The sequence below is a fragment of the Tamandua tetradactyla genome, chromosome 14, assembly GCF_023851605.1.
Source record: "Tamandua tetradactyla isolate mTamTet1 chromosome 14, mTamTet1.pri, whole genome shotgun sequence".
Classification (NCBI taxonomy): domain Eukaryota; kingdom Metazoa; phylum Chordata; class Mammalia; order Pilosa; family Myrmecophagidae; genus Tamandua; species Tamandua tetradactyla.
Window position 1 is genome coordinate 40721303 of NC_135340.1, and position 15676 is coordinate 40736978.

At 34.7% G+C, this 15676-nt stretch overlaps 1 protein-coding gene across 1 annotated transcript; it reads right to left on the bottom strand.

Annotated features, from left to right (window-relative positions):
* Positions 1-8718: 8718 nt before the first annotated feature.
* On the bottom strand, positions 8719-9787 carry LOC143654995 (olfactory receptor 4K5). The gene has a single exon (XM_077126578.1). It carries the CDS (start codon positions 9688-9690, stop codon positions 8719-8721), a length of 972 nt encoding a protein of 323 aa, XP_076982693.1. The 5' UTR covers positions 9691-9787.
* Positions 9788-15676: the final 5889 nt, after the last annotated feature.

Below are 15676 nucleotides of genomic sequence, written 5' to 3' on the forward strand. Positions count from 1 at the left end.
GAAAATATTGTGAGCCATTGACTGTAAACCACATATGAAATGTTTATATGTTAAGACTATTTGTATGTTTGTATGTTGTTTTATCAATAAAAATATTTTTAGAAAATTTAAAATTTTTTTCTATACAAAGTCCTGATTAAAAAGCAGGCAAAAACATGATATAAAAGGAAAACTGTAGGCCAATTTCACTTATGAATATAAATTTAAAACTCCTAATCAATATATTAGCAAAATAAATATCAAATAATTACAGTACCTAATGTCACAATGGAGTTTGTTCTAAAATGATATTCCTTTTAACATTCAAAATTAAACATTATAATTCACCACATTTCAAAATAAAGGGAAAATAGATATTGACTTCAATTGAGGCATAAAAACATTAAAAACTCAAAAATTCAAAAACATTAAAAACAATAATTTTTGAAAACTTCCTTAAACTTTTAAGAGGTTTCTAATGAAAAAAATTACACGGGATATCATATTCATCATGAAATTTTGAGTTTTCCTTCTGAGGTTGCAAAAACAAGGTTTTGTGATTTATCCTTATTTCTATTCATCCTTTTCTATCACCCTCAGGTCTTTCTGTAGGGGAAGGGAAATACAAGTTTGTCAAGCTCAAACTGTCCCACTGTGCCACCAAACTTGGATACTCATAATCTTCAGTAGAACTGAGCTCAGGCTTATGAGCCAACAGTCTCTGCTTTGGAAGAGGTGACTACATCTGCTACTCTTGCAAGAATATATGAATTCTGCTCCTCATGGTGGAAAAAAATATGAAGATGCAGTGAGTTTCATTCCATTGCAATTTCCAACTCAGGAGACATTGTAATATGTTCTAGAAATGAAGCTCTAGAAATTGACACTGGGAGAACAAATCTAAAATGAAGTTAAATGAAATATCTCTTTTACTTATGAAATTTTATGGTTCTGTAGAAATCATAGAGCAGGTAAGCTGGATTAAATACCGCCTGCTTCAAAACTGATCATCTGCATTAAGGTGAAATGTTTTATAATTCACTAAAATGTTATCATAAGAATTCAGATGTTTTGGAAGTTTAGGGGGTTAATGATGTGATTTGTTTTATTATTGTAAAAACTTTACCACAAGCTGGAATTGAGAGATTTTCTTCAACTTTCTTTACTGTAGCTGTTTTAGTTTGCTAATGCTGCCAGAAATGCAATATACCAGAAATGGGTTGGCTATAAAAGCGAAGGTGAATTTTTCAAATTGCTAGTTTACCATTCTAAGGACATAAAAATGTCCAACTAAGGCATCCAGAGAAAGATACCTCAACTCAAGAAACTCCAGTCTGGAAAGGCAGACAGTTGGCTTTTGTTATTCTTTTGACCTCTGGTTTTAAATGCTTCCCAGAGGCACTTTCTTTCTCCATCTCCAGTCTTTGTCTGTGTCAGCTCTGAAGCTTTATCCAAAATGGTTCATTCTTAAAGGACTCCAGTAAGCCACCCACCTTGTGTGGGCAGAGACACATCTTCATGGAAGCCACCTAATTGACAGGTCAAACCCATAATTGGGTGGTTCACATTTCCATGGAAACAATTTAATAAAAATGATACCCCCTACAATATCAAATCAGGATTAAAGAACATGGTTCTTCTAAGATATGTAACAGTTTCAAATCAGCACACTTCACCCTCTGAATCCCAGAAGACATGTTCCTTCCAAATGCAAAATATATTCATTCTATCACAATATCACAAAGCCTTAAACCATTTCAGTGACAAAACAAATAGAATACAAAGTCAAAAGAGTACACAAATCTCATTGAAGTCAGTTACAGGCATGATTTGTCCTAAGGTAAAAATTCTTATCTGGCTGTTAAGCTGTGAAACCTTAGAGCAAGTTATCTGTGCCAATACATAAAAGTGGGACAGTCACAAGATAAACATTCCCATTTCCATAGGGAGAAATTGGAAGGAACACAGGGGTCACTGGACCCAAATAATCCTGAAAACCTGTAGGGTAAACTCCATTAGATTTCAAAGTCTGATAGTCATTCAACCTCAGGGTTTTAGAAAGCAGCAGTCCCACCCTTGACAAGAGTTTATACAGTGGCCCTGTTCTCTCCAAACACTGGGATTGAGAGTTGCAACCTTGGAAAACTTTTATTTGCTCCACTCTCTTATCCAAGCATCAGGGAAGCACTTGGACACTCTGCTATCTCTGGTGCACATGCTCAACACCTTCAGAAGAATGTATCGGCAGCCAGGCAACCCCAAAACACTAAAGAATGTGCTCCACCCTCTTTGAAGCCTGGGCACCAAAACTCTTACTGAACATTGAGATGGAAAGTGGCTCTACCTCTGGGACAAACTCACCCTCTCCAAGTGCCTGAGTGGGTCCACTCTCCTGAACTGAGATCATTTGGCTTCAGACTTTAGCATCCTTGGTTATGTCTTTGAAGTTATTTTCCCCTCACTTTTAGTCCAGACTGGCAGTGGTTCCATTTATACAGCTTCTGCAAGAAATTTATTGGTTTTCCATATAGTATACAGGGTTCATAGCCATCAGACAATAGGACTTTCCACAAATCCTTTCTGTATAACTCCATCTTTAGTCCTCACTTGTTCTGTTATGGCTGACCGTTTTCATGTTTGGGTAAACCCTCACATGGGGCACTATTCTCTGGGGTCTCACTTTCCAGAAGCCCAGAATTTAGTTTAGATATCACTTCTGCTAAATGTTCTGGTTCATGGCTTTTAAATTCTGCCTTCCGTCCAATATCAGTAGTCAGTTTTTCCAAAATCTCTGGTACTTCAAAATAAGGATCACCTTCCTTACCATTTAGAACACATGTATCATTTCTGTCTAAAGTCTCATCAGAATTATCTTTAGAGTCCTCATTTCTACCAACGGTCTCTTCAAAGCAGTCTAGGCTTTCTTTATGTAGTTCCTTACAATTCTTCCAGAATCTTCCCCTTATCCAGTTAATAAGCTGTTTCAACGTGTTTCTTATCAGCAAATCACAGCACCCCACTTCTCTGTTTTAGTTTACTAATGCTGACAGAAATGCAATATACAAGACATGAGTTGGTTTTTATAAAGAGAATTTATTAAGTTAAAAGTTTATAGTTGTAAAGCTATTAAAATGTCCAACTAAGGCATCCAGATAAAGATACCTTGACTTAAGAAAGACTGATCTGATAAGGCACATGGCTGGCATCTGCTGGTCCTTTGGCTCCTGGTTTCAAACAGCTTCCCCAGGGGCATTTTCTTTCTGCACTTCCAAATGGCTCTGAAGCTTTTTCTAACATGGTTCCCCCTTAAAGGACTCCAGTAAGTGGCCCACCTTCAATGGGTGGGTATAGATCTCCATGAAAACCACATAATCAAAAAGTCTCACCCATAATTGAGTGGGTCACATCTCCATGGAAACAACTTAATCAGAAAGATTTTACACTACAATATTAAATTAGGATTAAAGAAAATGTTTTTTCTGGAGTTCACAACAGTTTCCTACTGGCACAGTAGGCTTCAAGTTTTTTATCCTGAGTTAATATATACTGGAATTTTAAGATATTGAAAATATAGCACATATTGTGGCAAGAATCTTCTTCAATGAAAAGCTTTTATGTTGAAATATATTTGCAGGTCAAGAAAGTAAAACACTAAGGTGAATTATTGAGTCTCCACTCTAATGTTAGATTTGATTTTTTTCTTCCTGACCCTCTAAACACCATCAGAAGTGCCTGTGCAATCCTCTACTTTTTCCTGGATGTTTCTGTTACTCTGCATTCCTGGGAATTGCATTTCCTCTGAGTCCATTGTTTACTTTGAATCATATTATTGCCAGTTGTTTAACTTAATAGAACTACAGCTTGTTTACCTTTTATCATAAGTTAGTATCTTGAGGCATATTCTCCACTAAACATTTCACCCTCTCTCTCTCTAAACCCTGGTATATCACATCAATTTCTTCAAATAGCCTCTGAGCTCTGCAGTGAAGCTGTTTTCCTTGTCTGATTTATTGCTCTTTTACTTAATTCATAAACATAACAGAACTAACACATTCTGGAAACTGAAACAAACAAAAATCTCCCCTGATCTTTGGTAGCATTTCTTCTTTCCTTTTTTTTTTATATTCAGGTGATCAAAACCACTTTAGGAATATATTTATCTTCCATAGACAAAATCCTTATTCTCAGGAAGTTTGCAGTTTAGTCAGGGAGAATTATGTTTATCAACTGATGGTGTTGGAGTGAAATAAAGTAGAGGACCAAATCTTGCAGAGCCTTATTAACAAGGGTAGAAAGTATTTCTTTTAAAAAAAATTTTATCCTAAGAGAAATGGATAGATACTGAAAGACTCTGAAGAGATCAGTGATCTGATCAAAAGTCAAGTATTAGCTCAAAGTCACAAACATAGTAATAGAGTCAATATTCAAGTTCAAGTTTTAGCACACCCTCTTTCAGGCACTTCACACTGTTTCCTATTAGCTTTAGTTATTTTCACTTTTACTAAAATTTCAGCTCTTCTTTCATGATTTGGATATAGCTAAATATTTTTTGGTTTATTTTCTAGCTTTCCTTTGGAGAGTTATGAATCTTACCAGAAAAAAAGAATTCTGGATATTGTTATATTACTTAAAAATGTGTCTAAAGAATTATCACCAAATTATATTAAAATTATTTTTTATTTTAAACAGAAATATAAACTGCATATAACATCTCAAATCTAATCAAAACTGTGAGATTGTGAACCTAAACTATTTTGATTCCCTAGACAGAAATTAACTTAAAACCACATTGTTATTATTATTAATATTGGAACTAGAGTAAGCTTCAATATTTCAAGGTAAAAAAAGTCTATTGTTGACTTTGTTTCTATCATTGTATGATGCACAACTGCAGTAATACTAAGTTGTGCTGTTTCTGGTTTTGGTATCTTGACAGTGGAAGAGTAAAGGGGCAGCTTTATCTTTGTCAAGTAAAAGCTCATCAGTACAGATCTTTTAATGTAAAGCAGACTCAATTTTTGATAATTAAAACTTTTATATAAACATCGATGATTAAAATGATATAAATTTGAATTTGCTTCTATTACAGAAACATGTTGCAATGTTTCCTATCACACTCCTCCCCCCAAAAAAAGTAAACAAAACAGTATTAGACAAGCAAACAACCTTTAATTAAGCTATGGGAAACATCAAGATGACTTGGAGCAGAGAAAGAAAATTAAACAGCAGATTTATGAGATGTCATCTACTTCCTATATGCTGGATTTTCTTATATTTTGAAGCATGTCAAAGCTGAATTTCACTTCAGCATATAAGTAGGTTCAACAACAGGCATATTTTAGTTCTGGTCAACTCATGATTTCCCTCATAATATGTATTACATTTTATGAGTCACTTTTGGATACTTCTGGTTTTACAGTATTTTCAAAAAGTTTCCAAGTCTGTATCAGTCAAAGTTAGGCAGGAAATGGAAACCATACGGGTAATTTGAACATGGAACATTTGATAAAAATAATTAGCAACAAATAATAAAATATTAATCACTAAAAGGGGATAAAAGAGAATGCTAGAGAATACCATGGGGCTGAGGAAGACTACCCAAGGAAGGAAGGAATGTGCAAGTGGGGATTGCATTCCCGAGGGTGGGTCTCAGAGTTTCAGGCCTCTTTGGAGAGGGTAGAGGTGAGGGCCAACACAGGGAGAAGATCTCTGGATTGCCTTGGGCTAGAGCTGATATAGAGGGGGTAGGCCACATCTGGTGAGGAGGGAACTTCAGGCTGAGCTTGGCAACAAAAGTTGCAGAAGGTGAACACCTCCAGGTATCCTGAACATACGCCACAGGTAGCTGCAAAGCAGGAGCAAGAGGAGAAGAAGCACATTGCAATAAGGGAGACAAGCCCCTTCTTTCTGGAATACTCATCTACCAACTTCTTCTGACAGTTGGAAAGAACAGAGGTTTACAATGTGCCACTCGGGTATAATAAAGCAGGCAGATGAAGGGTGGATTTGAGGTCAGGAGGCAATACATTGAAACTGACAAAGATTCTCTGTCAAGAAATTATCCAGATTAAAAAATATGATACTCTTTATTAAATGAAGTAATTTAATAAGTTTTCTGCAGCGTGTCTGCTCTTAGTACTTATTGAAGAAAAGAAATGCCACACATTATCATAACCATTGTTTTTTCTCTCGGCATATATTGGCATAAAAATCTGTTCCAAAAACCCTGAAAATTTTATCTACTTCTATGAAAATAGTCAATTTTATCAGCCTTTAAAACATGCCCTTGAAACCACATCATCAAGTGTTTCTAATCAAGAATTAGTAATAGGATGTGTAAAATTCTCCACTATGCAGAAATTTGCTGACTTCCCTGGTATTCTCTCGAAGAACTTAACTGAAATTCAGATAGTACTTTATTTTTTCTTGAAAGAGGCCTTGAAAAGTTACTCTTATTCATTTGTAAGCTACGTATATGAGAGCATGTGAAAAATCAAAGAATCTGGGAGAAATTGTGCCTCTTTGACTCTGGCTTTCTTTTCTCTGCCAATACTAGCTATGGGAGTTCTGACTCATTTCTTACAACCTATCTTTATGCCTCAGGATATTTAATTTTAATTTAATTTTAATTCCATTAAAATAAAAATGCAAGATTTATTGACTATCATAGATAGTATGTGCATTGCTATGTCAAAAATCATGCCATTAATTTTCCTTATTCCTACTAAAAATGAACTGCTTTCATGTTAAAATGCACAACTGAATAGAAATAAAATTTATTTTTTACATGGAAAATTTGCATTTATACAATTTTTCAGAAAGATTCTATTAAGTTTACATAAAAGCTAAAATAAGATACAATTTTTAAATGTTTATACTTGATTCAAATTAGTGAAATAAATAAACTGTATAACACTCTGGTGTGTTTATGCTGTTTCTTTGAAAGGAGAACTATAGCATGTATCATGTTTTCAAAGAAGTTTCTGAGGCAACAAATGTCATGAATATCTGAGTAGTTGATAAACAGTTCAGTTATGCAGTTTACATAATTTCTGAATTTATTATCATGCAGAATCTCATTTTTACTAGATTTAATATAAACTTTTTATATAAAACATGTAAAAAGGGGGCTTAATCTCAAATTAGAGCAATTAATTCACCTAGCTATGAGAAAAGAGAAGATAAAATGAAAAGGCATTTTAGCTAATAGCACCTTTCTAGCACTTTGGTGAACCAGGTTGACTAGGAGAAAATTGTGTGGTTGAGAGTCTTTAATTCAAGAAAGAAAATTTTCCTAAGGCCAGATCAGGATACAAAGCAACCTGCATGGTATAAAGTCAGGATATCGGTAAGATCTCTTCCTCCTGCCCCTGTTCTGGATCCAGTTTCCCAACTCCCTTCTCTCACTATTGATGGAGCTGCATTCTAAATTAGAAAGAGAGATGGAGATGTGCAAGTTACTGGGAAGGTAACTAATGGATTTAAGTTTACACTAAGTGGTAAATTATTCTTATGTTACCCTTACTCTAAAGTAGATTTTGAAAGTAGAAAACAGCAAAAAAAAAAAAAAAAAATACCAGGTGTCAGAAGAACAAGGATGGTATAGAGAGAGAGAGAGGAAAAAGAAAACGGGAGACATGGGAGAAAAGTAGATACCCAAGGCTTCTTCAGTTTTGCTTAATAATGGTTCTCTTAGGGATGAATTCAGAAAAGATTAGCTGGAGTTGGGAGCTTTGTACAACAAAGTACAATCTAGTGTTCCCATCCTCGGCAGGAAGGAAAGATTAATGTTTACATTAGTCTATTAGCTTTTTATGAATTGAGGACTTTGGGAAAGTAAACTTGAAGTCTCTAATCAATACTAACACATCTCTGACAGTCTCTGGAATCCAGGATAGAAATTCAGCTGACAGGCTTTCCAGATAGCTAATTAGGATGTATATTTTAACAATGATTCTTTATCACTGAGCCCTTCATATTTTGGTCCAAATTCAGGATGCTGCACAGCTGCCCACAGCACTGAAAATTTGGTGATGGTTGGCTCAGTTTTCTAGATTCTCAACAGTCTTCTACAATTCATAATTCCAAAGGTAATTTGAGTTATCCTAACTGATTAGTAAAGTCCATTAAATGGAATGTTCAAAATGGAATCTCATGATTATCTATAATTTCATATTCTAACATTTTACCATATGGGGTATGTGTGAGTGGAGAGAGGTTGGTAACTTAATGATCTCCATTTGAGCCACGCATTTATATTAAATAGGAATTGGCTAGCCCTTGAATTTGAAAAAAATCAGTTTTGGATTCTTAAATACTATTTGTCTATATAGATTTTTCAGGCAGGCTAGTTAGGGGACTCGTAAAACCAGAGAAATGTATAAATTTATGCCCCACCAAAAAAACTGTAGTACTCATTCCTTTTCTCTATATATTCATATTTACCTGGAACTAAAGCAATGAATGCATGCATACTACCCATGTGAAATAATTCCACATTTTATTTCTATAACAGGTAATCATTTGAACAGCAATATAATTTTTCATATTTTTTGAGATTTAACTTTTACTTAGGTGATACCCAGCAATACTGGTGAGTACCCAGACTTGTGAGTATCCATTAAATGCTCTTTATGTCAATTTCTTCATTATTTTCTCCACAGTAGAGTTGTGTCCCAAGAATACAATGAAAATCTTGAAGACAGAGTAGTGACTTGAGGAATAGGAAGGAATTGTCTCCTAAAAAAGGGAATTCCTCACTGCTGGTGGCATTTCAGAAACTTTCTGAGACCTGAGGTAATGGGTCACAATTTTTCTCATGGCATCCTTCATATCTCTGTTTCTCAGTGTATAAATAATGGGGTTCAATATAGGGGTGAAAATGGTATAAAATATGGCAAGGACTTTGTCCACAGGGTAGGTGGTGAAAGGCCACACATAAATAAAGATGCAAGGCCCAAAGAATAGTATCACCACTGTGATATGGGCAGTCAGCGTGGACAATGCCTTGGCCATTGCAGCAGAAGACTTAAACCAGACAGTGACAAGAATAATGACATAAGAGCAAATCAAGGCAGAGAAAGTGCTCAGGGAAAGAATTCCACTATTGGCCACAATTAGTATTTCGATGATGTAAGAGTCCAAGCAGGCAAGCTTGGTCACTCGAGGAAGGTCACAAAAAAAGCTATCTACCACATTGGGTCCACAAAAAGGTAGGTTCACAGTAAATGACAACTGACTTAAGGTGTGTACCAAGCCCACAGCCCAGGAAATCATTACCAGAACAGTGCATGTCCGCCAGCTCATGATGACCACATAGTGCAGGGGTTTGCATATGGCCACATACCTGTCATAAGCCATGGAGACAAGTAATACCATTTCTCCCCCAGTAAAAAGGTGAATAAAGAAAATCTGGGCTATGCAGCCTGTGTAGGAGATGGTCTTGTATTCACTCAGAAAATCTGCAATCATCTTTGGGGTAGCAAACGAAGCCTGACAGATGTCGACAAAGGAAAGGTTTCCCAGGAGGAAGTACATGGGGGAGTGCAGGCTGGCATCACAGGTCACAGTGATGATAATCAGAAGGTTGCCCAGCACAATAACCACATACAACACAGAGAAGAAAATGAAAAAGAAAAGCTGGAGTTCCTGAGAATCAGAGAGTCCCAGCAATACGAACTCAGATACCACTGAAGAGTTGACCTTATCCATGGATCCAGTTTGCAGATGTGCAGTGAAACAACCCTAAGGGAGAGGTAATAGAGAGATCAGAAACATAACTTTCACCACGAAGGATTCCAACATCCCAGATAAAGTATGTGTTGACTGAACACAAATGTTTTGAAGACCATATAATAGATCTGAAGAATAGAAAGAATGTCAAAATAATGCTTAATAATTTAATCTTACTCAATACAGCCCCATGAGCTTTGGATATTTTCAATAATCTGTTAAACAGTATTAAACCAGCTCAGCCATGCACTGATTGGTTGTGATCAGAGGAATAATTTAAAGCCCAGTCCATAGGCTTTCTGTGTGGGCAAAAACAATTTAAATGTGTTGGTCTTGTGATCATTTTCCATCGTTAATTATAACACATCTTTAGGTACAACATTCTCTTTAGCTCCCCAAGAGATATTCATGGTTTGATATTCACTGGTTGTGTGACTTTAGGACAATTATTTTTTCTGATCTTTAAATCTCACATCTTTAAAAGGTAGGAGGAGTTAATAAACATACTTTACAAAAGGTTTTAAAGTTTAAACGTGTGAACTGATAACATTTTCCTATTAAGGTAATTGTCACATAATAGATGTTCTTACATTAAATATCCAATATTAACAAAAATCTCTCTTACTCTGGCTGGTGCAACAGACATATATACAATTTTAACAATTCTTTCTCAGCAGATATTGCTGGATCTACATCATCTAGTTCTACAGTAGCAGCCCAGTTTGACAATTATTCACCTGTAAAATTTTGTAAAAGACATATTATGTTTTTACCTTAAGTCCCTAAAACACATTTTTGCCTGACTAGCCCAGAGAAGTACCTAAATTTTCCATTTTCTGTGCTGTCAGAATTAGATATGCATTTATTCATGCCTCCACACCCTTGGGTTCTCCATGACTTAATTAACACTTCTTTATAGATGATGAAAGAATAGATGAGTTGTTGGGGGCTTTTTTTCCCCATAGCTGACTAAAAAAAATGATACAATTATAAACTACCCACATTCCTCAAATGTTTGTCTGAAATCTGATTAACAGTAATAATTACTTCAAATTTGCATATATGTGTTTTCCTGTACAGATATAGCTTTTCTACATAAATCTAGTTTGGTCGAATTTGAAAAACTGTCAGGTGTTCCTATTTTAGGAAACTGTGCTAGTTCTGACAATTAGTTGTTGACCACAACACAGTAAGGAACTTAAGCGGGTGATTCTAGTCTCACTTAGGTAGCAAAATATTCAACCACCTGTTTACTTCATACCAAAACCAAAGTTTTTCCTATTTCCCTAGGATACAAGCATAGCCCCTCATGTAGACAGATGCAACACATTAGGTAAGCCTCGAGTGATTACTGATCATTGCATATACTATTTTTGCAAGAATAGTCTGAGAAGCATTTCAGTTGTGCACACTATAGATGGGACATTGTTATGGACACTGGAGCTAGAGTAAAGATGACCCATAATGATTGCATAAATAGAATTAGCAACAATGACAAAAATGGAACTAGGGTTTATAATATCACATAAGAGAACACTAAATTAAAGGGACTCTGAAATAAAGTGTGAATTATTTTATCACCTTATCCCACATCTGAGTCATTTTCTCTGTTTCTCCATTTCTAAAATAAAGTTGATTTTGCTCAGGTTCATTACACACTTTGCAAGTGTGTAACTTGCAAAGAATTACACAGCTAGAAAGTCATTGAACTAGAATTCAAACCCAGGCCTTTGAGTCTATAGCTAGCTCTCTTCAATACTACATCATGCTGTCTTAAATCTGAATGATGTAAATCCCATACCACTTGCAATATGCTATAATTGTAAAGCTTCTTAATCTGTGTGCTCCCTTCTAATTTTCCAGGAGACATTTGTCCTTCAGTTAAACCAGAGTTTCTCAAACTTGGCACTGTTGACATTTGGGACCAGATCATTTATTTTTGTGAAGGGTTGCCCTGTTCATTGTTAGATGTTCAGCAGATTCCCTGGCCTTTACCCACAGGATATCAGTAGTGCCTTCTCCCAAGTTGTGACAACTAAAAGTGTTTTCAGGCAGTGCCTCCAGCCTAGAATCACTGAGGTAAGACATCTTTAACTTGTATTTGTAGTCTTGTTCACTTTCCTTAACCTTCCCATCTATTGACAATTGCATTCAGTCTCACTCATGAGAGAAACAAGCAAAAGTTCCTCTAAATTCTTCTATTAATTCTAAATTCTTCATTAGTTGTTTTGCTTTTTTAATTTCTCCTCTTTTTGTAAGAATTTTCTTGAAGGAACATCTAAATATTCCCTTGCCATTTCTTTTCCACATATTCAGACCTTACACTTTCAATTATGCCTTTTCCTGCCATAGTCAGGGAAAGTAATTAAGTACCCTCAAAGACCAAGTTACAAAAGCTAATTGACAACTGTTTTTTTTCCTGTCTGAATTTTTACATTGGTTTCCTTCAGCCAGCTACTGTCCCTTACAAACAGATTTCCACCAAGGTTTTAACCTTTCCCCAATTTTTCTTCTCTTCTTTTCCCTCTACTCTTCTACTCCCCTTTTTCTCTTACATTATACTATTATTAGCCTCTTCCCCAACCTCTTCCCCATTCCCCTAGTTGTCTCTCTTCTTTGGCCATTTCCTCATTTCCCTGGCATCTATTATTAGCACTGCATGATGCCACCAATTTTGCAGCACCATTTACTACAGATCTAATGTGTTTTGGACAGTTTTATGGATGTAAATATCACATGGTCATCTCAGATCTTGGCTTAAATTTCTTTCCTGAATCCAGCTCTTTTTTCCTTTAAACTTTTCTTAATCATTCTTCCAGGTTGTATATCTCAAAGTTATCCTGATGCTTCTTTTTTCCTGGAGCTTACTTAAAATCCTTAAGGAGCTAAAATCATTCATATTTTAAAAGATTGAGATTTAAAGTCCTTAGCATGAGAACCAAACATATCTGATATGATTTCATGTGTGTGTGTGTGTGTGTATCATCAGATATGACTATCCAGCAAAAAATAGACTATCCTATACTAATTAAACTTGTGAACACTTCCCATTCCTTTTCTCATGTTCATCACAGAAGATCTATTCCAACTCAAATGCCATCTCCTTCAAAAATCCTTTCCAGAGACTAAAGCTGAAATTTCTCTTTTCTTGTAACATTTCTGTAGCACTTTGCTTGCACATGTATTATATTATATCCTGAGGAATGTTTTTGTGCAGATATTTCCCTACCACACTGAGAATTATTTGAACTCATAAGCTTCTATATGTATAACTCATGTTATTTGCTGTAGAGAATTACATGTCGAGATGTATGCTCTCAATAAAGGTGTATTAGCATTAACTAAACTATGTATCAAATCAGATTTATCATTCACTCAGTATTTCTACTTTGTAATTTTTCTGTACAATGAGACCCTCCAAGTGAAAGGTCTTGAACTCTGACACATAAAGCAACTCAATGAATGAAAAAATTTTACCTCATTAATAATAGAAGCTCATTATTAAGTTATTAAAACAAGTGCAAATTAATCAATCCAGAAAATTCAAAGGGAATAAATTTATAATTTTGAATTATAGCATAGAGTAAATAGTTTACTTCTTTTCTAATCAGTATTTGGTTGCCAAAATTTTAAAAAGTGATAGAAATATTCATTAGATACTTCAAAAAGAAATTGAAATTGTATACTACTTAACTACTCATAGAGTTAATAAATCCTTCCTGCTTTACTTTTTGTTTATTTTTTGGGGGGAGGGGGAGTGCATGGTCCAGACACCTGATCTACTTTTAAGTACAAAGTTACCAAAATAAATTATTAATGCAAAAGTACTCTAACACTATTGCTCTCTGGATGACAGCTAAGAGTGTTATAATGGATTTTTCTGAATACAGAGTTTGCCATAATCTTCCAGAGAACACTTCATGTTATATAACTTCTCACAAATTGTAAGGCATGCTAAGACATATGAATCTTCTTTTTGATTCCCTTTCCTTTACTTGCAAACAATTTTTCTCTCTATTTGTTAAGTCCTCTCTAAGGCACAATTCAATAACTGAATAAAATAAGTAAATGGAAGCAATCTATTTTTTAAGTTTGTTAGGTAAATCCTACCTGATATGATGCATATCAGAGAATTTAACTGAATTCTTCACTTTTTCTATTGTAGGATTAATCTGCTTGGAGTAGTGATATTTATACTTGCTTCTTCTGTTGTCAAACTGGAAAAGTACCATGGTTGTATGTAATGACCAACTGGTAATCCCAATGGAGATTATTAATACCTTCCACGAGATTTTCCCCTTGGAACAAAGTAAATAACACCCCACATTCTCGATATGTATTACAATGTGGACCACAGTACCATAGGAAAAAAAAGGGACTTTAGCCCTTGGGCAGTGGAATGAAGTATCTTCTGTGAATTCTATACAACTGATAATAACACTTTAGCATAAATGAGATATGCTCTGATTTGGTGATGAAGGTGTCCTTGCCACTTGAGCATGTAGTGATTATGGAAGTTAATTAGAACTTAAATGAAAGGGGTTCTTGTTCCCAGTTTTACCAATAACTAAGAATAAGTTATCAAACAAGTCACTAACCCTCTGATCCTCAGTTTGCTTTTGTGTAAAATGACTTTTAAAATTTCAACCATGTAGAAAATAAGGACAACTATTAAATGAATACCATTATATAAAATATTCACATTTTCCAGATCTTACTATTATGGTGTATTTCCTGTATTTTCATCAGAAATAAGACAATGTCATTTGAAGCATTATAATATACCACCTCAAACTCAGCTTCACAAGTTAACTATTTTAGCAGTTTTAGGACAGAGAGATAAATTCACAAAAATATAGAGTCTTGATTTTCACATTCATTTAATTGTACACAAGTGGCATAATCCTCTATGCATTATTTTGTAACATCCCAGTTTACACTCAGTAATTTGTTTTGAACAGTTATCTACATTGATATCATAGTTTTATTTCAATCATTTTAATGCTGTGGCTTTTTCCACTATACATAGGTATGTCCATTCCATTCCATATATTTGTCTGGATTTTTGGTGAATGCACATCTAGATTCTCTCTGACGAACATTTATGTGAAGATCTTCTAATAAATATGTATCAGAGGTTCTTCAAAGTGTCTTCCTAGGAGAGGACTGAGTGGTCAAATCTGACTTATGTTAATCTGATATCTGACCCGGTATCATGATTTACTAGTATTTTCAAAGCCATGAGCCATCAGGAGGCACAGGCAAAGAAGAGAGTTCTGAGACATCCTTCATGGTTTCCCAATTTTTTTTCCATCTCGTTTCTGTATTCCCCAAATTTTTCATATTATCATTATTTTTTAAACAATCAATGTTTGTCTAGATTTATACAAATATACAAATTCTTTGCTCAGCATTTCTTTCCTCATCTAACATTTTCCTTCCAACTTCTATTTCCTTGATGAGAAATAACATTTTAAATTTATTTTTACTATTTTAATAAATTTTTTTTATTTTAGAGATGTTGTAGATTTACAGAAAAATCACGCAGAAAGTTCAGAGTTCCCATATTAAATGCCTCCATTATTAACACACTGAATCAGCATGGTATCTTTGCTACAACTGATAAAAGAATATTGTCATATTTGCACTATTAGCTATAAGTGTTTCTAAGTTAATTCATTCAGCCATGATCCATAAGTAGTTAATTTTTGGGCTTTACATGAAAATGTATTATTTCCCTTACCTTGAGTGTTTGCATAAATGGATATAGAAATACAGATTACTCATTATTTTCTGTCAAGTAATGACAATATTGTTCTATTACCTTCTTGCTTCTAGTCTTTCTGTAGATAAATCATGGTTTGACTGTTAATCACTATTTTGTTGAAAACTGCATTTTCTCTATAGCTGTTTTTATAATATTTTCTTTTTGTTTAGTGTTATATCTTTTCACCACAATTATTTG

Excerpts from the sequence above, each read along its gene's own strand:
- LOC143654995 (XM_077126578.1), bottom strand. The coding sequence starts at position 9,690 with ATGGATAAGGTCAACTCTTCAGTGGTATCTGAGTTCGTATTGCTGGGA.